The sequence below is a fragment of the Salvelinus fontinalis genome, chromosome 14, assembly GCF_029448725.1.
Source record: "Salvelinus fontinalis isolate EN_2023a chromosome 14, ASM2944872v1, whole genome shotgun sequence".
NCBI lineage: Eukaryota > Metazoa > Chordata > Actinopteri > Salmoniformes > Salmonidae > Salvelinus > Salvelinus fontinalis.
Genome location: NC_074678.1, coordinates 46,512,823 through 46,529,601, shown reverse-complemented (window position 1 = coordinate 46,529,601; position 16,779 = coordinate 46,512,823). Strand labels below are relative to the sequence as shown.

At 46.1% G+C, this 16,779-nt stretch overlaps 1 protein-coding gene and 1 pseudogene across 1 annotated transcript; one reads left to right on the top strand and one right to left on the bottom strand.

Annotated features, from left to right (window-relative positions):
• Positions 1 to 1,242: 1,242 nt before the first annotated feature.
• Positions 1,243 to 5,286, bottom strand: nphs2 (NPHS2 stomatin family member, podocin). Its single transcript, XM_055943647.1, has 8 exons — positions 4,895 to 5,286; positions 4,563 to 4,666; positions 3,906 to 3,978; positions 3,477 to 3,559; positions 3,151 to 3,354; positions 2,717 to 2,772; positions 2,457 to 2,535; positions 1,243 to 2,187 (listed from the first exon to the last, which is right to left on the bottom strand). Exons 1-8 carry the CDS (start codon positions 5,253 to 5,255, stop codon positions 1,897 to 1,899), a joined length of 1,251 nt encoding a protein of 416 aa, XP_055799622.1. The 5' UTR covers positions 5,256 to 5,286; the 3' UTR covers positions 1,243 to 1,896.
• A 1,887-nt stretch (positions 5,287 to 7,173) lies between these two features.
• Positions 7,174 to 14,508, top strand: LOC129869336 (tudor domain-containing protein 5-like; annotated as a pseudogene).
• Positions 14,509 to 16,779: the final 2,271 nt, after the last annotated feature.

Below are 16,779 nucleotides of genomic sequence, written 5' to 3'. Positions count from 1 at the left end.
TGAAAACATTGATGTAGCAAGACATGCATTCCGTCCAAATCTTCTTTGTTTGGTATCGCAGACTTGAGTCACGGTGGCTCATCCACACACAGCAGAACCTGTGATGCCCTGGCTACAGTGGGGATTCTGCAGCACTAGTTACTGTAAGTTATTGGTCTTTATTGAGTGGTCACACTCCCTCAGCACTCTGTATCTCCCATCGAAGGATTATCACTGGAGTATTACATTGAAAACACACAATAGGGGATGCAGTTCAGTGTGATGCACAGCTCCACGGAACTGCCCTTCACGTCAGACAGCAGGATCTGACAGGACTCCAATCACTACACTCCCTCTAAGCAGCATAAACACACACACGCGCACGCACGCATGCGCACACACACACACACACACACACACACACACACACACACACACACACACACACACACACACACACACACACTTGGTTGTCTCTTGTAAAGTACTTCACTTGCACTCGTACTAGTTTGTCACAAAAGCCTTTTTTGCAACTGTAATGTACACAACTGTATACTTAATTGTGTGTGTCAGTTGTGTGTGTGTCAGTGGGGTTGAGGCCCAGGCCCAGAGTGCAGAGGAGTGGGCCCTACAGGCAGAGGAGGCCCTCCAGGCAGCGCTGGAGATCTGTAGAGACTGCTACAGGGCAGGCCCTGCCTGGAGGCCAAAGGTAGGTCAACACCGAGACACACCTCAGTGCTAGGTCAATAGCATAGGATTGTAGGATCTTAATTTGAGCCAGTTCGCTAACAGGTGGCAAATAATCCTGCAGCAACAGGAAATGTGAATTATTATGTGGATTATAATTACTGGACATTTTTGTAGGGGTTGATACGTTTGACACAAGGGGAAATTATGTCTTTAATTTCAAAGAGGGAATTACAAACTTCAGCCTTTTTAAACCTCAAATACACTACATGTTTTAAATATCCTGCTTTGCAGGAAGGTTCTCCTGCAGCAGGCTGATCAAATTAAGATCCTACATCTGTAGGTCAACACTGTTGGATTTGGGATTTGGAGACTAACATCTATACAATTTGCATTGCAGTGAGCAAGAAGTCTGTGGCAGCAGTTTTTCAAGTCAAAGGTGTCCACCCCTGAACCCAAAACAGTGAGTCAGAAGCCTGAGACGAGCCCCAAACACACCAAGCCCAAGAAACGCTGAACCTTGAAAACAGTACAGTAGTTTTAGAGGTAATGGGAACTCGGCTCCTCTGTATTTGACAAATGAATAAAAGCACAGTGAAGTCTGAGTATCACATGTCTGGGCATTCAACAGTATTTAATCATTTGTCTTTTTTTGTTGTTCTGTAATTTGCATGCTATTTGTTAAGCAATCATGTCCTACAGGGTTACTGTTAAGAATTTGTCAGAATTTGTTCTTAACTGACTTGCCTAGTTAAATAAAGGTTAAATTAAAAAATATATTTAAAAATGGTGTGAAACATGTTTCCCTAATCATGTTGATACTGTATGGTTCCTTTTTTAAATTATATTATTATAATTATTATTGATTTATTATGGACCCTATTTACCCTCACACTGTCTAAATTTAGGTGGAGTGTGTCATCAGTGTATTGTATAAATCATACAATAAATACACTAATCTCTATACGGACTAACATTTCTTTACAGAGGAAAAAACAAAACAATCATAGAATAAGATTTTCACACTTCTTCAATCTGATATGAGGGGTGCATATCAATAGTCTAAAGTGGCGTCCTCTGCTTTCTTCACTTCATCAGCACTGATATGAAAGAACTGGAGTGGCAGAATCAGGTTCCCTGGTACCCACCACACAGCTCTTTAGACCAGTGCAGCCACTTCAGACAATTGAGATGCACCTGAATGAAGATGCTTCCCTTTCTCTCTGTCTACTACATCATCGGCGAGTCTGTCTTCCGCTCCTCTTTGGTTTCTCCTCCTTCTGGGATGGGACTGGCTGGAGCCAGGTTTGGAGCTGGGGCGGGTAAGGCTAAGGGTGAGGGGTCACGGGGCAGGGTTAGGAGGTCCGAGGGGAGGGTGAGGACCAGTGCTGGGCGTTCGGTGCGGAGGGTGTGTAGCAGCTGGAGGAGACGGAGGTGGATGGCAGCAGGGGAACCAGAGAGGGAGTCCAGAGATGCCTTCAGAGCCTCGCAGGCTGCCCTCTCCCCCTCTGCTGCAATCACCTACAGAACAGGGAGGAGGGGAGTCTAGGGTTAGAGGTCAAGGGCCACAATTTGGCAACGCTTGTTGTTTCGCTTTTGCTGTTTATCCTACCTCCCTTCTGACATGCGTTCATGCCAACGCACGCGCACACACATATACATGTGTGCGCAGGCTTGAATGGGTTAAATGCGGAAGACACATTTCAGTTGAATGCATTCAGTTGTACAACTGACTAGTTATCCCCCCTTTCCCATTGTACACATACACACCAAAAAAACGGATGACATACTTTGATTTGGGCTTGTCTCTTAGCCTCAGCCTCTGCCGCTAGGCTTTGCTGCAGCTCAATGGGGAGAGAAAGATCCTCTCTGAAATGAACACGGTGAAAAGCGCACACACCCGTCAGCAGGTGAAGACACAAGTTGACCATTCCAATATGTACCGTGTTCTTTTACGACACCACCAGCCAACGTGGCAACTCGTTGCCTTGTCTTGTTTCGAAAATGTTACAAACGCCTGTATGTAATCAGCCATCGATGACAGTCTTACATTTCTGCTCTCTCCACCTTGATCCCCCACTGACAAGCTACAGAATCGATAGCCACCTGTAGATTGATATAAAACAGCAGAGAGATTCACACTCCAGTGTTGAGAAGACACACCGCGTCACCACCCATTCACTCACTAAAATTCCTGGACAATCCATGTGATTTTACACCGCTCAATACCAAATTCCACAAATAACCATTGTCAATATCACATGTCAATATCACACCTGGGTTCAAATAATATTGGAAATCATTTCAAATACTTTGTGCTTGATTGAGCTTGACTGACTTAATGGAACAATTGGATAGTCCAAAAACTGTAAACCCTACCCATTTGGGATTCTAGGTTAGAGCAAACACAAGTTCAAATAGCATTTGAACCCAGGTCTGGTCAAAATACAGACCCATACAAAGACTGTACAACAGGTTAGGTACCTGGATCTCCTGGGAAATCCTCTTCCTGTCCAGCAGGATGTGGGTGAAGTTGTGGTGGGCAAGAACGTCTCTGTCTGCCACCTGTACCAGGGCCTGCAGCACGGCACTCACACCGGACAGGGCCGTGCTGCACAGAGCCACATTCTCTATACGGTAGTAACACACCGCGCTCAGCTCCGTGCTCACCAGATCCTTGGTCACCACCTGGACACACACACACACACACATCGCAGCAGTAAAAGATTCATGCTCAGAGGAATTTGGGGGGGGGGGGGATTTGACATAGATTTCGTTTTTTCTGTAGGCTGTCAGAGGAGTTACCGTACCGTGTGAGCTGGGACCTTGAGCATTTTTAGACGGATGTCCACTTTCTGGAAAACATCGAGTAGTGGGAGGTAGAAAAGTAGACCTTGGTCCCGAATGGACAAACAGTAGAGAGAGATTGGAGGATATTTTTACACACTGTGTAATGTACATGCACAGTTTGATAAGCATGAGGACTATAGGGCTTGTTCAGACTTGCGCTGTGTAAAATGTAACCAATTGCCTTTTCAAATGAATTTCAGAAATTCAGAGATTGTTTGATGCATGCCTCGTACCTATGTCTGAGAAAACGTGCCAGACATGACATTTTCCTGTCATACCATTTTATGAGTAACCCTCTATGTGTGTCCCTAAGACAATCCAATGACTCTTAAAAAGCTATGAATGACTCATCGAACGAGTCCTCAAGTAATATAATAACAAGCACAAACCTGGTCCCCTGGGTCTCCCACGCAGTAGGTGACCCAGTCTGAAGATCACAGCTCTTTCATGCTCCCTCACAACCTGTCAGTCAACATAGTGACTAGCTGTCAATCATGACTTTGCCATAACGGAATAACACAACAGAGAAAGACAGCCCACTGTGTCGTTCAATGAAACACACAAATCACACATTTTCACTCCAAAGTTGATACTATTCTTACCAAGAAATGGGGTGCTGAATCCTTGTAAATGTCATCACTCACCAGATACTGTGCCTTCATTGTACATTATAGAAATCTATCATTTGGTGAGGGCTGTACAACTCTGAAATATTGCTTGAACATTTTTTACACAGTCATCATCAAGTTGTTATACTGTGTCACGTGGGCGGCAGGTAGCCTAGCGATTAAGAGAGTTGGGCCAGTAACCAAAAGGTCACTGGTTCGAATCCCCGAACCGTTCTGCCCTTGATCAAGGCAGTTAACCCCCAACAACAACTGCTCCCCGGGCACCGATGACATGGACGTCGATTAAGGCAGCCCCCCCCGCACCTCTCCGATTCAGAGTGGTTGGGTTCAATGCTGAAGACAAATTCAGTTGTGCAACTGACTAGGCATCTCCTTTCGTTCTGTGTTGTCTATGTGATGGAGGTAGAACATCCTTACCTTCACACAGAACCAGATGGTGATGGGAAAGAACAGGATGACCAGGGTTAGAGCCAACACCATGAGAAGCCACTCACACACTCCAAGACTCCTCGGCTTCACGCCTGGTGATGACAAATGCCACGATTCACACTCACAGTAAGCTAATGTCCTAATCAAAGATATCATCATTTAAAAAAATCAAAGACCAGAACCCATATTCAAAAGAGTCTCAGAGTAGGAGACTTATTCATTATGACTGCGAAGGTAAAACTGATCCTAGACCCGTATTCCTACTCTACGATGCTTTGCGAACAGGGGTCCAAATATTGATGTTTAGAAACATGTCTTACCTTCCTCCTGCCACTCACTCTCTAGTAGTGCCATGAACTCCTCGTTCTCCTCTCCCCTCTCTTTCTCTCTCACATTATCCACATCCACAACAGTAGACGTGGACTTGACTGGCCGGTCTATCTCTTTATCCGCCTCTCCGTTGATCTCTGCCTCCTGGGTATTCCTTTTTGGCCCCTCTCTCTTCTCATGTTCCTCAAGGAGCCTCACTGTCTTGGTGCCCTTGTGACGGCGGCCCCTGGAAGTCGGAGACCCAGAATGTTCTCTCTTGGCCACCCTCCCTGCTCGCGGAGTGCGGCGAGGTGAAGCTGACTCCGGGCGTTTTTCCATCCCTCTTGGAATCTCTGTGATGAGAAGAAGCATCCAACCCAAAGCTAGTGGTGGTTTCAACTGCCCTTCTCTTCCTCAGCCGCAATCACCTACGACAAGCCTATGACAAGGGCGGCTAGTTGGCAATACTTGTTGTCTTTTGCTGTTTATCCTTCCTCCCTCCCTACTGGCGCGCACACACACACACACACACACACACACACACACACACACACACACACACACACACACACACACACACACACACACACACACACACACACACACACACACACACACACACACAGGGTAGGCCTATAACTTGAAACCCTATTAACATGACATAGATAGGAAAACTGACAACTTTTGGAAAGGCATTTGAAATATAAGTTGTCGTTTTTGTCCTGTTGACATCGTAGCCAGTAATGTGAGATGAATATGTGAGGATTGTCATTGGAAATAACAAGGCAACCTTGTGTGCTTGGGGAGTCACTGTTGGGAATGTGCAGACTCAGATGTTTGTCTCTTTTCCAAAAAGCTGATGTCAGTTTCCCCATATTTTTCTGTGCAGGAAAGACACACATCCTCCCAGACACAATTTAATTAGACTGTAAATTAACCATTTGACCTACATTTTCCTTGCTGTAGTTATTCTCTTAAGGCCTGGCCAGGCCTGCAAGAAACAAAGTATTTCAGTTGATTAGACATTATTAGATTTAATTAGATGACTGAATAGTCTGTATTTCAGATGTTTTATTATTAAATACTAATTATTATTATTGCTTAAGCTTTTAAGGAATCTCACACCATTTTATGGGTTTGTATTAATTGTTGTATTATAATAATTTAATACATTTTCGTATCAATTGTTGTAATTGTGTGTAATAACTTTTGATCACTTCCAGTAACTTCCCTGGCCAGAAGAGGGTACATTAAGCAATAAGGCACGAGGGGTTGTGGTATAATTACAACAGTAAATATGAATGTTTGTCATATCCGTGGTATACGGTCTGATATACCACGGCTTTCAGCCAGTCGGCATTCAGGGCTCGAACCAACCCGTTTATAATCAATTCACTGACAAAGATACTTATTCGGTCTGCATTCGGTTGCCATGCTTGCGCGTGCAGTGGCTGTCTGATAAGAAAATGTGTCTGACTGAAGTGTGTAAAAGCCATTACATTTTTCATTATGTTGCATAGTTTTTGAACAAAACATGTTTTGAGACTAGTAATTGGATGTGAACAGGCCAAATGGATTTTGAAGACAAAATAAATAGGTACCTAAGTAGCTAGCTATCTTAACAACTGTATGGCTTGTGCAACGATTAGCTTAGCCTCAGACGAATGTAGCTAGCTCCTGTCAGAAATGTGGATATAATGATGAGAGAACCTATGTTTCCACCCTAACAATGGGATTTGTTGTCCACGGAGCGGAACGGCGGGCTATTAAGCTCTCGCCTATTCCTCTCTTTGGATTGGTGGATGCATCTCGTTATTTTAATACTTTTTGGAATATTTGATTAGGGTTGTTGACGTCAACCGCCTATATTTAATGGAGAGAGGTGCAATGCTGCTACTATAGTTAATTTCATTGAAATGACCTGTAAACAATGTTGATTCCAACCAGTGTGTGCCCAGTGGGTAATGTTGTTCAGATGCATTATCCCGTTTTTCTCTAAGTCAAATTGCACCTGTTGTAGGCCTAATTAGGTACAGTTCGAGCCATGTATTTAGATGGCTCTGGGTACAATGGTGGACAGTGGGGGTGGATTCTTTGCACATTTCAAAGTGTCATTGTTGAGAAAAATGCATTAGCTACTTTTAAATGGGATAGACATTCACTTAAATATTCAAACATTCAAGAAACATTCAGAGTATTGCATTCCAACACCCCACTCCCAACTTATTTACTTATTTTTCTCTCTCGCTCTCTCCCTCCCTCCCCCACTCTCTGTCCGACAGTTGAGAGAATGACCCAGGAGCAGCTGCTCTCGTGCCTAAAGAATGATGTGCGCTCCCTGCTCTTCTCAGCCAAGCAGGGCCTGACCCCAGATCAGCTGAGTCAGGACTACGTCAACATGCTGGGCCACCCCGTGCCCCTGAGGACCCTTGGCTTCCGCAAAGTGCTGGACCTGATCCGGGAGATGCCTGACGTGGTGTACATTGACTATCTGGGAGATTGCAACTTGGTGTTGAAGGATAGTAATACTGAGCACTAGTCCCATCTTTGGCTTATGAAGTTATGTTTTGGCACTTATCATGCTACTGTTTTCATGTTTATGTAGTTAACATTTGTGGTTCTTCCTTGAGTGTAGTATGCAGTATGAGGAGTCTGAGAAGCTGAGCACAGAGATCGTTGTACAACACAGATGTCAATTCCGCTCCGTTCCCTTCTACACTCAGCAGACCAACCTATCTCTCTCTTCCCATTCTGCAGTGGTGGCGGACGACACCACCAGAGGCATCGTGGAGTTGGTGGCCAGGCAGCACAACGCCAACAAAGCCCTGGCGTGTTGGTGTGGGCTTCTTCTCCCCATGCTACCAGCAGCACAGCCCCATGGTCCTGCCCTGGCTCGGCCACACTCCCCCGGCCACGCCTGCCCAACTCCGCCAGCTGCTCTCCCAAGGGGCCGTGGGCCTGTCGGAGTTGGAGACCGCCTTTGCCCTCCGCTATGACTTCCCTTTACGTGTTACCAACTACGGCTTCTACTCCACCGCCGAGATGCTGGCGGCGGCCAACGATCTGGTGACGGTCACACAGAGCCAGATGGGCTCCCTGCTGTCCCTCAGGGGGGTGGAGGTGGCGCCACTGATGAGGACCGGACCAAAAACACAACTCTTCTCACCGAAGCAGACATTCCCAACGGTTCCAGTAGTAAGGCCGATGACAGACAAACAGACAAACTCAGGTTGGTTGGTTGGCAGATTGTACAATTGAATTGATTGAATTTCTACTCAAGTACACTGCGCATTGCATGTATCCATTCAAAGCGTCCTGCAAAGCACATCCCCGTCAAACGTACCTGTGGCGAACACTTTGCGACTACTTCTGAAGTGTTTTGGTTCACAGTTTCTTCACGCTATTTTCAGTACAATGTCGAGTGTAGTATTGAATGGTAGAGTCGGAGTAGTCTCTTCATCATAGAAGCATTATAATCAAACTAGTTATCTCTCCCTTGTCATGACAAAACTGATTTTCTGTATTGACCTGTCTGTGTATGAAATCCAGTCCCGGTAGAAAACCCCACCATAGTGTCCAGTACTCAGAATCATGTGGCACCACTCCCCGAGGCTGCAGTCCCTAACGGCCCAGAGAGGCACCATGGCTCACAGCCAATGGAGCCAATCTGAGCCTGAGCCCAGCCAGAACAGACAACCGTTTCAGAAGCGTGTCATCAAGGTGTGTGTGCTGCTGCCTTTACCTCTGTGATGTGTGTTCAACAACATAGAAATAGTTTCCCCCCCTTGAGCTTGTTTTTGATTGGGTGCAAAGCCCTCCAATGTAACATTCAGGTCTATAACGTCGACAAAACAAACAAACGCTGTAATTTGCGTCCGTGTTTGCGAAGCGTCAGAGAGCAAATTATGTCATGACTTTTAGAGATGCGAATCGAATTAACTTCTAAATAGCTGTAGGGAAGAGAGGTAACAAATGTACTGTAGTCCCGCCCTCTTGTCATGTATTGCCTGCTGTGATTGGCCTGTGCAGCTGGAGGAGGAGCTTAGGCAGCGTATTCTAGAGAATGTGCTCGCGGGCACAGTCAGTTCATAACTGAAGCCCATCTACACCAGGTCAGTCCACTCAGTCTCCAACCTCACCCAAGAGCCAAATCTGTCATTCAGAAAGCCAGAGTTTCTAACACATGGAGGTCCCCCTATAGGTTGTAGCTCAAAACAGCGAGGGAATATCCATCCATGATCTCCCTGCAGAATACAAGGTCATGTCCCCTGTTTCCTTTTACACAGACAAATAATCACTTTCCCGTGTGAATGCCTACATCCTAACGAATGTCTAATCCTAATCATTGAGCGTCTTTCAAATTGCAAAGTAGCTCTTCTCTCCGATGTGCCGCGACTGCTGTCCATTTTCCTGTTGCTCTGACCTTTGTTGGCCTACGCCCTCTCGACCCTCGGTTGACCCTATGGGGTGTTTAGGAAGGAGCTGCCAGTGGTCCAGAGCGGCTTCCGTGGGCGCCCTAAGCGACACACTCTACCCGCGGCCAGTGGCGGGCGACGAGGGCAACCACTGGATGATAGTCTTGGACATCCATCATGACCCTGGGCACCACGTGCCACAACAACCAGGTCTGCTTCACACCTCGGGCTCTAAACACAGATCTAGGATCAGATTACACCACTACCAGCACTTTTGTCCTAACCACAGCCATAGATGTTTAGAGTTCAGGACAATCAAATTCTAATTGATTATTAACTAATTGTTATTACTAGAAAGTGGAGATTTTGGTGCCCATTAAGATTCAACAAAACAGGTATTTTGGGTCTTAGTATGTCACGACTGATATCTGTGAATGTGTCACCCTGCTATCTTTAAGTGGTACTGTATTGTGGCAGCCTGGCAGAGCCCGAAGGCCCCAGTGAGGGTGGCGAGGCTCTGAATCCGTCCAGTACAGGCTACTACGGTACTTCAGCTGCAGGGTCTCCCTGGGAGGAAAGCGAGACCAACACCGACCTGGAGGAAGACATGGAGCTCCACATTACCATCAACACCTTTTACCAGGTGAGCTAGCTGGACCAGTTTCTAGGTCATGTTCATTACGCACCAAATGGGTAAAAAACGGACTGAAACAAGGAAGGGACTACCTGGTCCAATCAGAAATGCCTGTTTTTCATTTTCCGTTGCAAAACATTTGGCTGCGGTGTGCCCTAATGAATACAACCTAACTTTTGTGTTGAGACAAAGGGCAGCTAAGTGTGTCCAACCTAGTTCTAAAACTTCAAAAAAATAGTGCTGGGAAAGAATGAAAGATGAAAGCCTACACAATTGCTGCGGTTTTGTGGACAGAAAATGACGCCCCGTTTATCTATTCCAGCATCTCACAACGGTCCATATGTGTTTATGTATGCGTCATATTACATACGTAATGTAATGTGTGGACACATTATGTGTGTGGCTGCTTCGCTCACTCAGATGATGGACATTTACGGCTCGGTGCGGTGTCGGCGCTGGTGCCCCCGGACGCTATTGCGAGCCCAGAGCCTGAGGACCCCCACGCCCAGGGGCCCCCGGGGTGGCTGTGCCTGTGGAGCACGTGGAGTCGCTCTCACCCTTCCACATCCGCTTTGACGAGAGCCAGGAGCCGCGCGCTCTGGAGAATATGATGATCGAGATGAGGTGAACGACAACAAAAACCGCAGCAGCCTTCTGCTAGACTGGAGTGTTAGGGAGAGGAACATGAGGCTTCCCTGCCTCAGTGGGTGGGAGTTGTAGTCATAGACATGTAGTCCAATTGCCTTATTCTGTATAAATGTGCCATAACTGCTCATATGTAGTAGGCGTCCACCATATTGCGCTCCACTATTTCAACTGTTTTCAGACCAGTGCAGATGAAGGACAGGAGAAAAGGGGAGGAAGCTATCGAACGCTATTGAGATCCTGCGGTTTTGGTGATGCCCTCTCTCCCTCCCGTTATCTCCCTTCCTCTCTATCCCTCTTTCCCTCACTCTCTTTATCTTTCCTCTCCCTCACTCCCTCTATCCATCCTTCCTTCCCTCCTTCCAGGAGCTACTACACCTGTCTGGAGGTGTCTGAGCGCTACGTGCGACCCTGACAGGTGTGCTGCGTGGTGCCCCCAGGGCATCTGGTTCTACCACTTTGTCGTCCACCGGGTCCTCAACCACACCCAGGCTGAAGTCTACTACGTGGACATTGGAGACTTCACCACTGTTCAGAGGAGCAGCCTGAAGTTCCTCAAGCAGGGCCCGGACTGGGACCAAATGGCACTGGGACTGGGACCAAAGAGGCTCTTTGGTCCCAGTCCAGTACCAATCCCTAGACCCTAGGCACTTGTTTTGATCTGAGAAGACTGGACATGCAGTGCACTTAAAAGGGAAATGATCTAGGATCCCCCCCCCCCCCCCCTTTCCATATAATCGAAAACAAATCCTATTCCAGCACTCCTCCTCTGACTTTGATACATACAGACTGGTCTGCGAACAGCTTTAACCCACCCCCTTTGTGTTCTCTCTCTCTTCCCAGGGCAGCCGGAGCGCACCCTGGTGGTGGACCTGCACAGCTACCACGCCGGCTTCCCGCAGCTCTTCCTGTGCGACAGACACACCCAGGAGGATGTGTACATCCACAGCGCCCTGCAGGGCCACGGGCTCAGCTGCACCCCCGCAGTCAGCGCAGCAATCGCTCACACACCCTACACACTACATTCACAGATTACACGTGTTAGCGCACACATGCTAGCACACACACACACACACTGTAGTTGTACAGACACACACATGTATTCATACAAACACAAACGTTTCCCATTCAATGATCCAATGCAATCTCTCATAACCTCTTCATCCGATCCCTCCTCCAGTTCAACCCCGTGAGCTTCTATCTGGGCGAAGGCGTGTTCGACGAGGGATGGAAATAGAGGACGAAGACCCCACCCTGGAGCCTTGCCCCGAAGTCACCACCAGCACCACTCCCCAGCGCGCCATCATCCAACCCCAGCCTAAGACCTCCCCTTCCCACGCACACGCGGTACAGAACAACTCGTTTCTCTCTCAAGCACACACGCACGCACACACACAGACAGACTGACACACACACAAACACACAGACAACTCTCTGTCTATCTCCCTCTCTCTCACTAACTATAGCATTCTCTCCTCCTCTTCCTCCAACGCTGTCCACATAACAGCCCTTATCAGAGTACAGGAGGCTCAGGCAGAGCAGTCCCAGAGTTAGTAGCAGTGGCCCCGCTCCAGCTTTAGCTCTCCAGCTCCTCCCTAAGTGAATTACTGCCACACTCCCTCCCCACCCAAAGAGAGGGAGGGGGAGAGAGGGAGGGACGGGGATAGAGAAAGACAGCAAGGGAGGGAGGGGGAGGGGCAGTTAAAGTCGTTCTGCTGAAACAGGAAAGAGATCAATTCCAGTGGTCCATCAGGGCTGTGTTATGTGGGGATGGAAGAGGGAGAGAGAGCATCATCCACCCCTTATGGACACTGTACTTTGTGGTACAGTGGTCTGGGGCTTGGCTGGAGGCTGGTTAACAGACAGGGGTTTTGTTGTTGTGCATTTAAGTTTGCAGTGTTTTAAATGTATGTCAACTGTAAAGTATTTTGTCTGTAATTACCTTTTTGTTTTGTGTTGTACCCCAGTAAGACTAGCGGTCGCCATGCGCATCAGCTAATGGGAATCCTTATCAAATAAAACATTTAGAGGAGTTTTCAGCTTCAGATCTGTTTTGATTTTCGCATTGTTCTAAAAAAATTGCCCTCTAGTGGCCTCATTGGTGGAATATTATTCATATTTTTGCTAATTAAAACACTTTTTTGTTTTTTTAAGCCAGAAAATCTGGCGTTTCTATCTCAAACGGTTTTGCTAAATTTCAGTCTTCTGTGATGTATATGAAGTGTAATGCTGGGAGGTAAACTCAATATTTAATACGTTTCAACTATTATCTGACATGGTACAGGGGTCTTCTTTCTTTTAAGCGCATGGGCAAGTGTGTGAGGTGTATACTTTTGTTGAAGACTACCAAGAATTTGTTTAAGACGACCAAGAAACACTCTGTGTGACCCTGATTTAGCCCACTGCAGTAAAAAGATATTACAAGTCTACAGTCTCATGATGTGCAGGGAGAGAATGATTATATTTGTCAAAAATTATGTGGCATAAATTAGCAGCCCTGTTGGAATACTTTAAAATATGTCCTTCCTCGTTTCCCAAAAGTGATCACCTTCTTACACAGCGAGGTTCTGGAAAGCCTTATAATGGTATCCTTGCCTATACCTATCCCAATGGGTTATATCAGTCACTTTGTCAAGGATAGGAGGGAAGAAGGATTTGCATATGAAGTGCAGTAGTTGAGTAATCCATATATTTAGACCCCTAACCTTGTGGGCGGGAAAAAAGCCAAACAATTGGAGGAGCTGCCTGACCTCCCGGCAGGTATGACCTTTGACCCCCCCGTCTTATCAGAACATAGTTCTAGAACAGGGTGACATTAAAATATCTTGTTGTTATGTGCGTAATTAGCCTGGTCCCATATCTGTTTTGCGCCTACTACTTTGGTCAATCGTGATGAGACCGCACAAACAGACCTGGAACCAGGCTAATGTATAATGCAACTGGGGTTAAAAAAAGGAATTGTCTAATGTCGTGTGGTTGTGTTTCTCCAGGGGAGCCAGAAGGCAATCCCGTTTGCGGCTCTGCAGAGTAAGAACCCATTGCTGTGCTGTAGTGACTGTGACCAGGGCTGGACACTCAACCCCACCACCACCCCAGAGGTGGTACTTCCCAAATCAAACCTGGGTAACCATGGAGACACTGCTAAGTTAAGGACAGAGCACAGACGTTTTGGTTACCAGATTGTACAATAAAAAATTAAAAAACGTGTTGCCAGATTGAAAAGTGCAATTTTCTATATATTTTTGTTTACATGGGAATAAAACCTGACCTAAAACATAACTAAATTCCCAAAGTCCCAACTAGACTTTACTATATTCTACCTGAGGTCCAGTTGTTTGAGTTGTTATCTGGCAACGTGCCTTTTGCTCACATGACTAAGCAGCTGGTTAGAACTAATTTCATTGGAAAGCAATTGCAGAATGCAGTCTCACCTCCTGTTGTCGTGTTGTTTGTCACGCATTAGACCTCTGCCCCTGCACATCCGCCCAGGAATCCCCGAGGCAACACACAGTTAATTGTTTGTTAATTGGAAGAACAATTCCTCTCCCACCGATGTTCTCATTTGTGAACTCATTAACCAAAAGACTGGAATGAAATCAGCTTGTTTGTGCCAAATCCCTGTGAGAGGAACAAAACAGAACCTAAATAGGCATTGAGATTAGCTTTTTATTTCCATTGATTTGGCTTTTGTTTTGTCTTCACATTCTTCTAAAGGTACTCTCAATTCTGTATGTTGTGTAATTACATTGTTAGTGCCTGAGATATGGATTCGCTTTAGCCAGTTCTGTTCCGATGATAAGTCCCAGTTAATGCACGAATAAACATTCCTACCCTTTCTCTCCCTCAGACGTTTCATCCGCCCCCTCCTCCACCTAGTGCGGGTACTAGTGAGTTGAAGCAGCCTGGCATGTATATGGTGGCGGTAAAGTGACCCCTGTGTCGCTCATGCCCCCCAAACTGAAAATCCTGAGCCTCCAAAACCCCGGACTGATGCAGACCCATACGGTACAGTTAACATATCACACACACACACACACACACACACACACACACACACACACACACACACAGTAAACTAACCATTATATACACACACACATGCAGTTAACTAACCATTGCATACACACACACGATGCAGTAACCATTTAACATGCTCCCACCCCCACACGCAACACACAGGGGTTAGCCGGAGCGCTAATGATGCTAGAAAAATGCAATGGAATTAGCCTGTGCCATCGACGTAAGCAGAGCCTATTGATTTCAATCCTGCATCCCCACTAGCGGATGGCCCTGCACTGAGAGACTGACACAGATTCTATTAGACCTGTTACCATAGCTATTTGACCCAATTGTGTTTCCTAATTGCATTAGGCTTGATATTGATACACTGTTACAGGTGCAGCGCTTTCGATTAAGCTGTGAACAAAAGACCCGAACAGGCCATGAGGTACAACAAGCACGCTGAGCTTTACACAGAACGTGCCATCGTTCAGCAGCAGTATTACTTCTATGTCTAGCTGTTCTATGAATTTTGGGACAGATCTTAACTTGAGATGCTGAAGCAAAGCATGCGTACCTCTGACTTTCACGGAAATCGTGCATTGAAATGGAATTAGCATAATACAAACATACCCATCAAAATGTTTACGGTAGAGATATCTGTTTTTTTACATGTTCGTCAGACCATGAGACATCCCAAAACGTCTGTAGCGTCCGAACCGTTTTTGACTGTTTTTCCATGTATTAAACTGTTCAATGTGTTTCTATGGGGTAATAGCAGTAAAGGCAAATTCATCAAATAATTGTTTTTATGTATATATATATATATTTTTTTTATACCTAAAGGGGTCCAAAAATTCCAAATCAAATAGCTAAATGATCCTTGGTAGGACCATCTTAAAACAATTGCAAATGTTTTCGCTAACACTATGAGGAATGTGTGCACAGCCGATCGCTCCTTCCTCGATATCTAAAATAATCAGAAAGCTTGTTTTGTAGAATCTTTATTTTACCTTTTGGTCTACTGTGTTCCCTCTTTCCATTGTCAGGTTCAAACTGGTTGCAAAATGCTTATTAAATGTGGCCCAGGTGCTGTCCAACCAAATATGGCCACACATTGGTGTAAAATGACACACAAATTACAGAAAACCTTTTGAAATAGAGGAAGTACTGTGGACAGCAATGCCCAAACCTGTCGCAAAAGATGATACCTTGTTGTTTACAATTTCAAAAACTTTTCTCCTGTTTGTGCCAAATGATGTAGACCCAAAGTTGTCATCATAAGTGTGAAGACGTGGTCAGGATGTAAAAAGGAAGAGTAAAGAACAGGAGAAAGCTGCCTCTCGCCCTCCGTCGCCCCCCACTGTGCTCTCACTGGCTCCCCTGCCCTCAGGCCAAGGCTGCCTTCACCCATCACCTCCCTGAGCGTCCATCACGTCTGACAGAACTACTAACTCCCCAACCATGACCCACTGATTCATCCCTTTACTCACTCGTTCCCCTCTTTTATTTATGTTCTCTCCGGTCTTCCTGCACTCTGAGGCGCATCACTTCCAATAATACATTACAGCGGGCCTACACCGTGGCGAGGTGTACTCAGCGAGAGGGTGAATCATCCTGGAATAATTACGGGAAAACAATAAATAAAACAAGTTGTGGTGGAGCGCCAAACTCTCGTCCGCATCAAGCCGTGAGTGAGCCAAGTTGACGACTTGTTTCCTTATGACTAAACTACTCTCTGCCTCATCAGTAACCACCACCTACTCACTCCTCTGCACCGCTGCATCTGAAAATGTTCCCCCTGTCAGGACGATCACTGTCAGAGGACACGGGGGAAATTATCCAAACGGCATGTCTTCTTCTACCGAGTTGCTGCCCCTGCCACGACCTCTTCCATCCTCCATTTTGGAATCAATGGCGAGGCAGGGGTCCGGATGTGCAGGTGTTTTGTCCGCTGTACACTGAACTCTGCTACATAACCAACAAGAATAGACCGTTACTTTCAAAATGTTAATAAACAACAGTTTTTATGTGTGCACCATACAAAAGATGCACCGGTAGCCTACAACCCATTTAACATGTATAGCTTCTTGTTATTGTCAGTCAATCATAGCGGTGCTACAGTCAGAGGCTCCATGTGTGGCGGGACATTTCTAATTAATGCGAAATGGAAGATTCCTTTATGTACATTTATCCAGAGCGA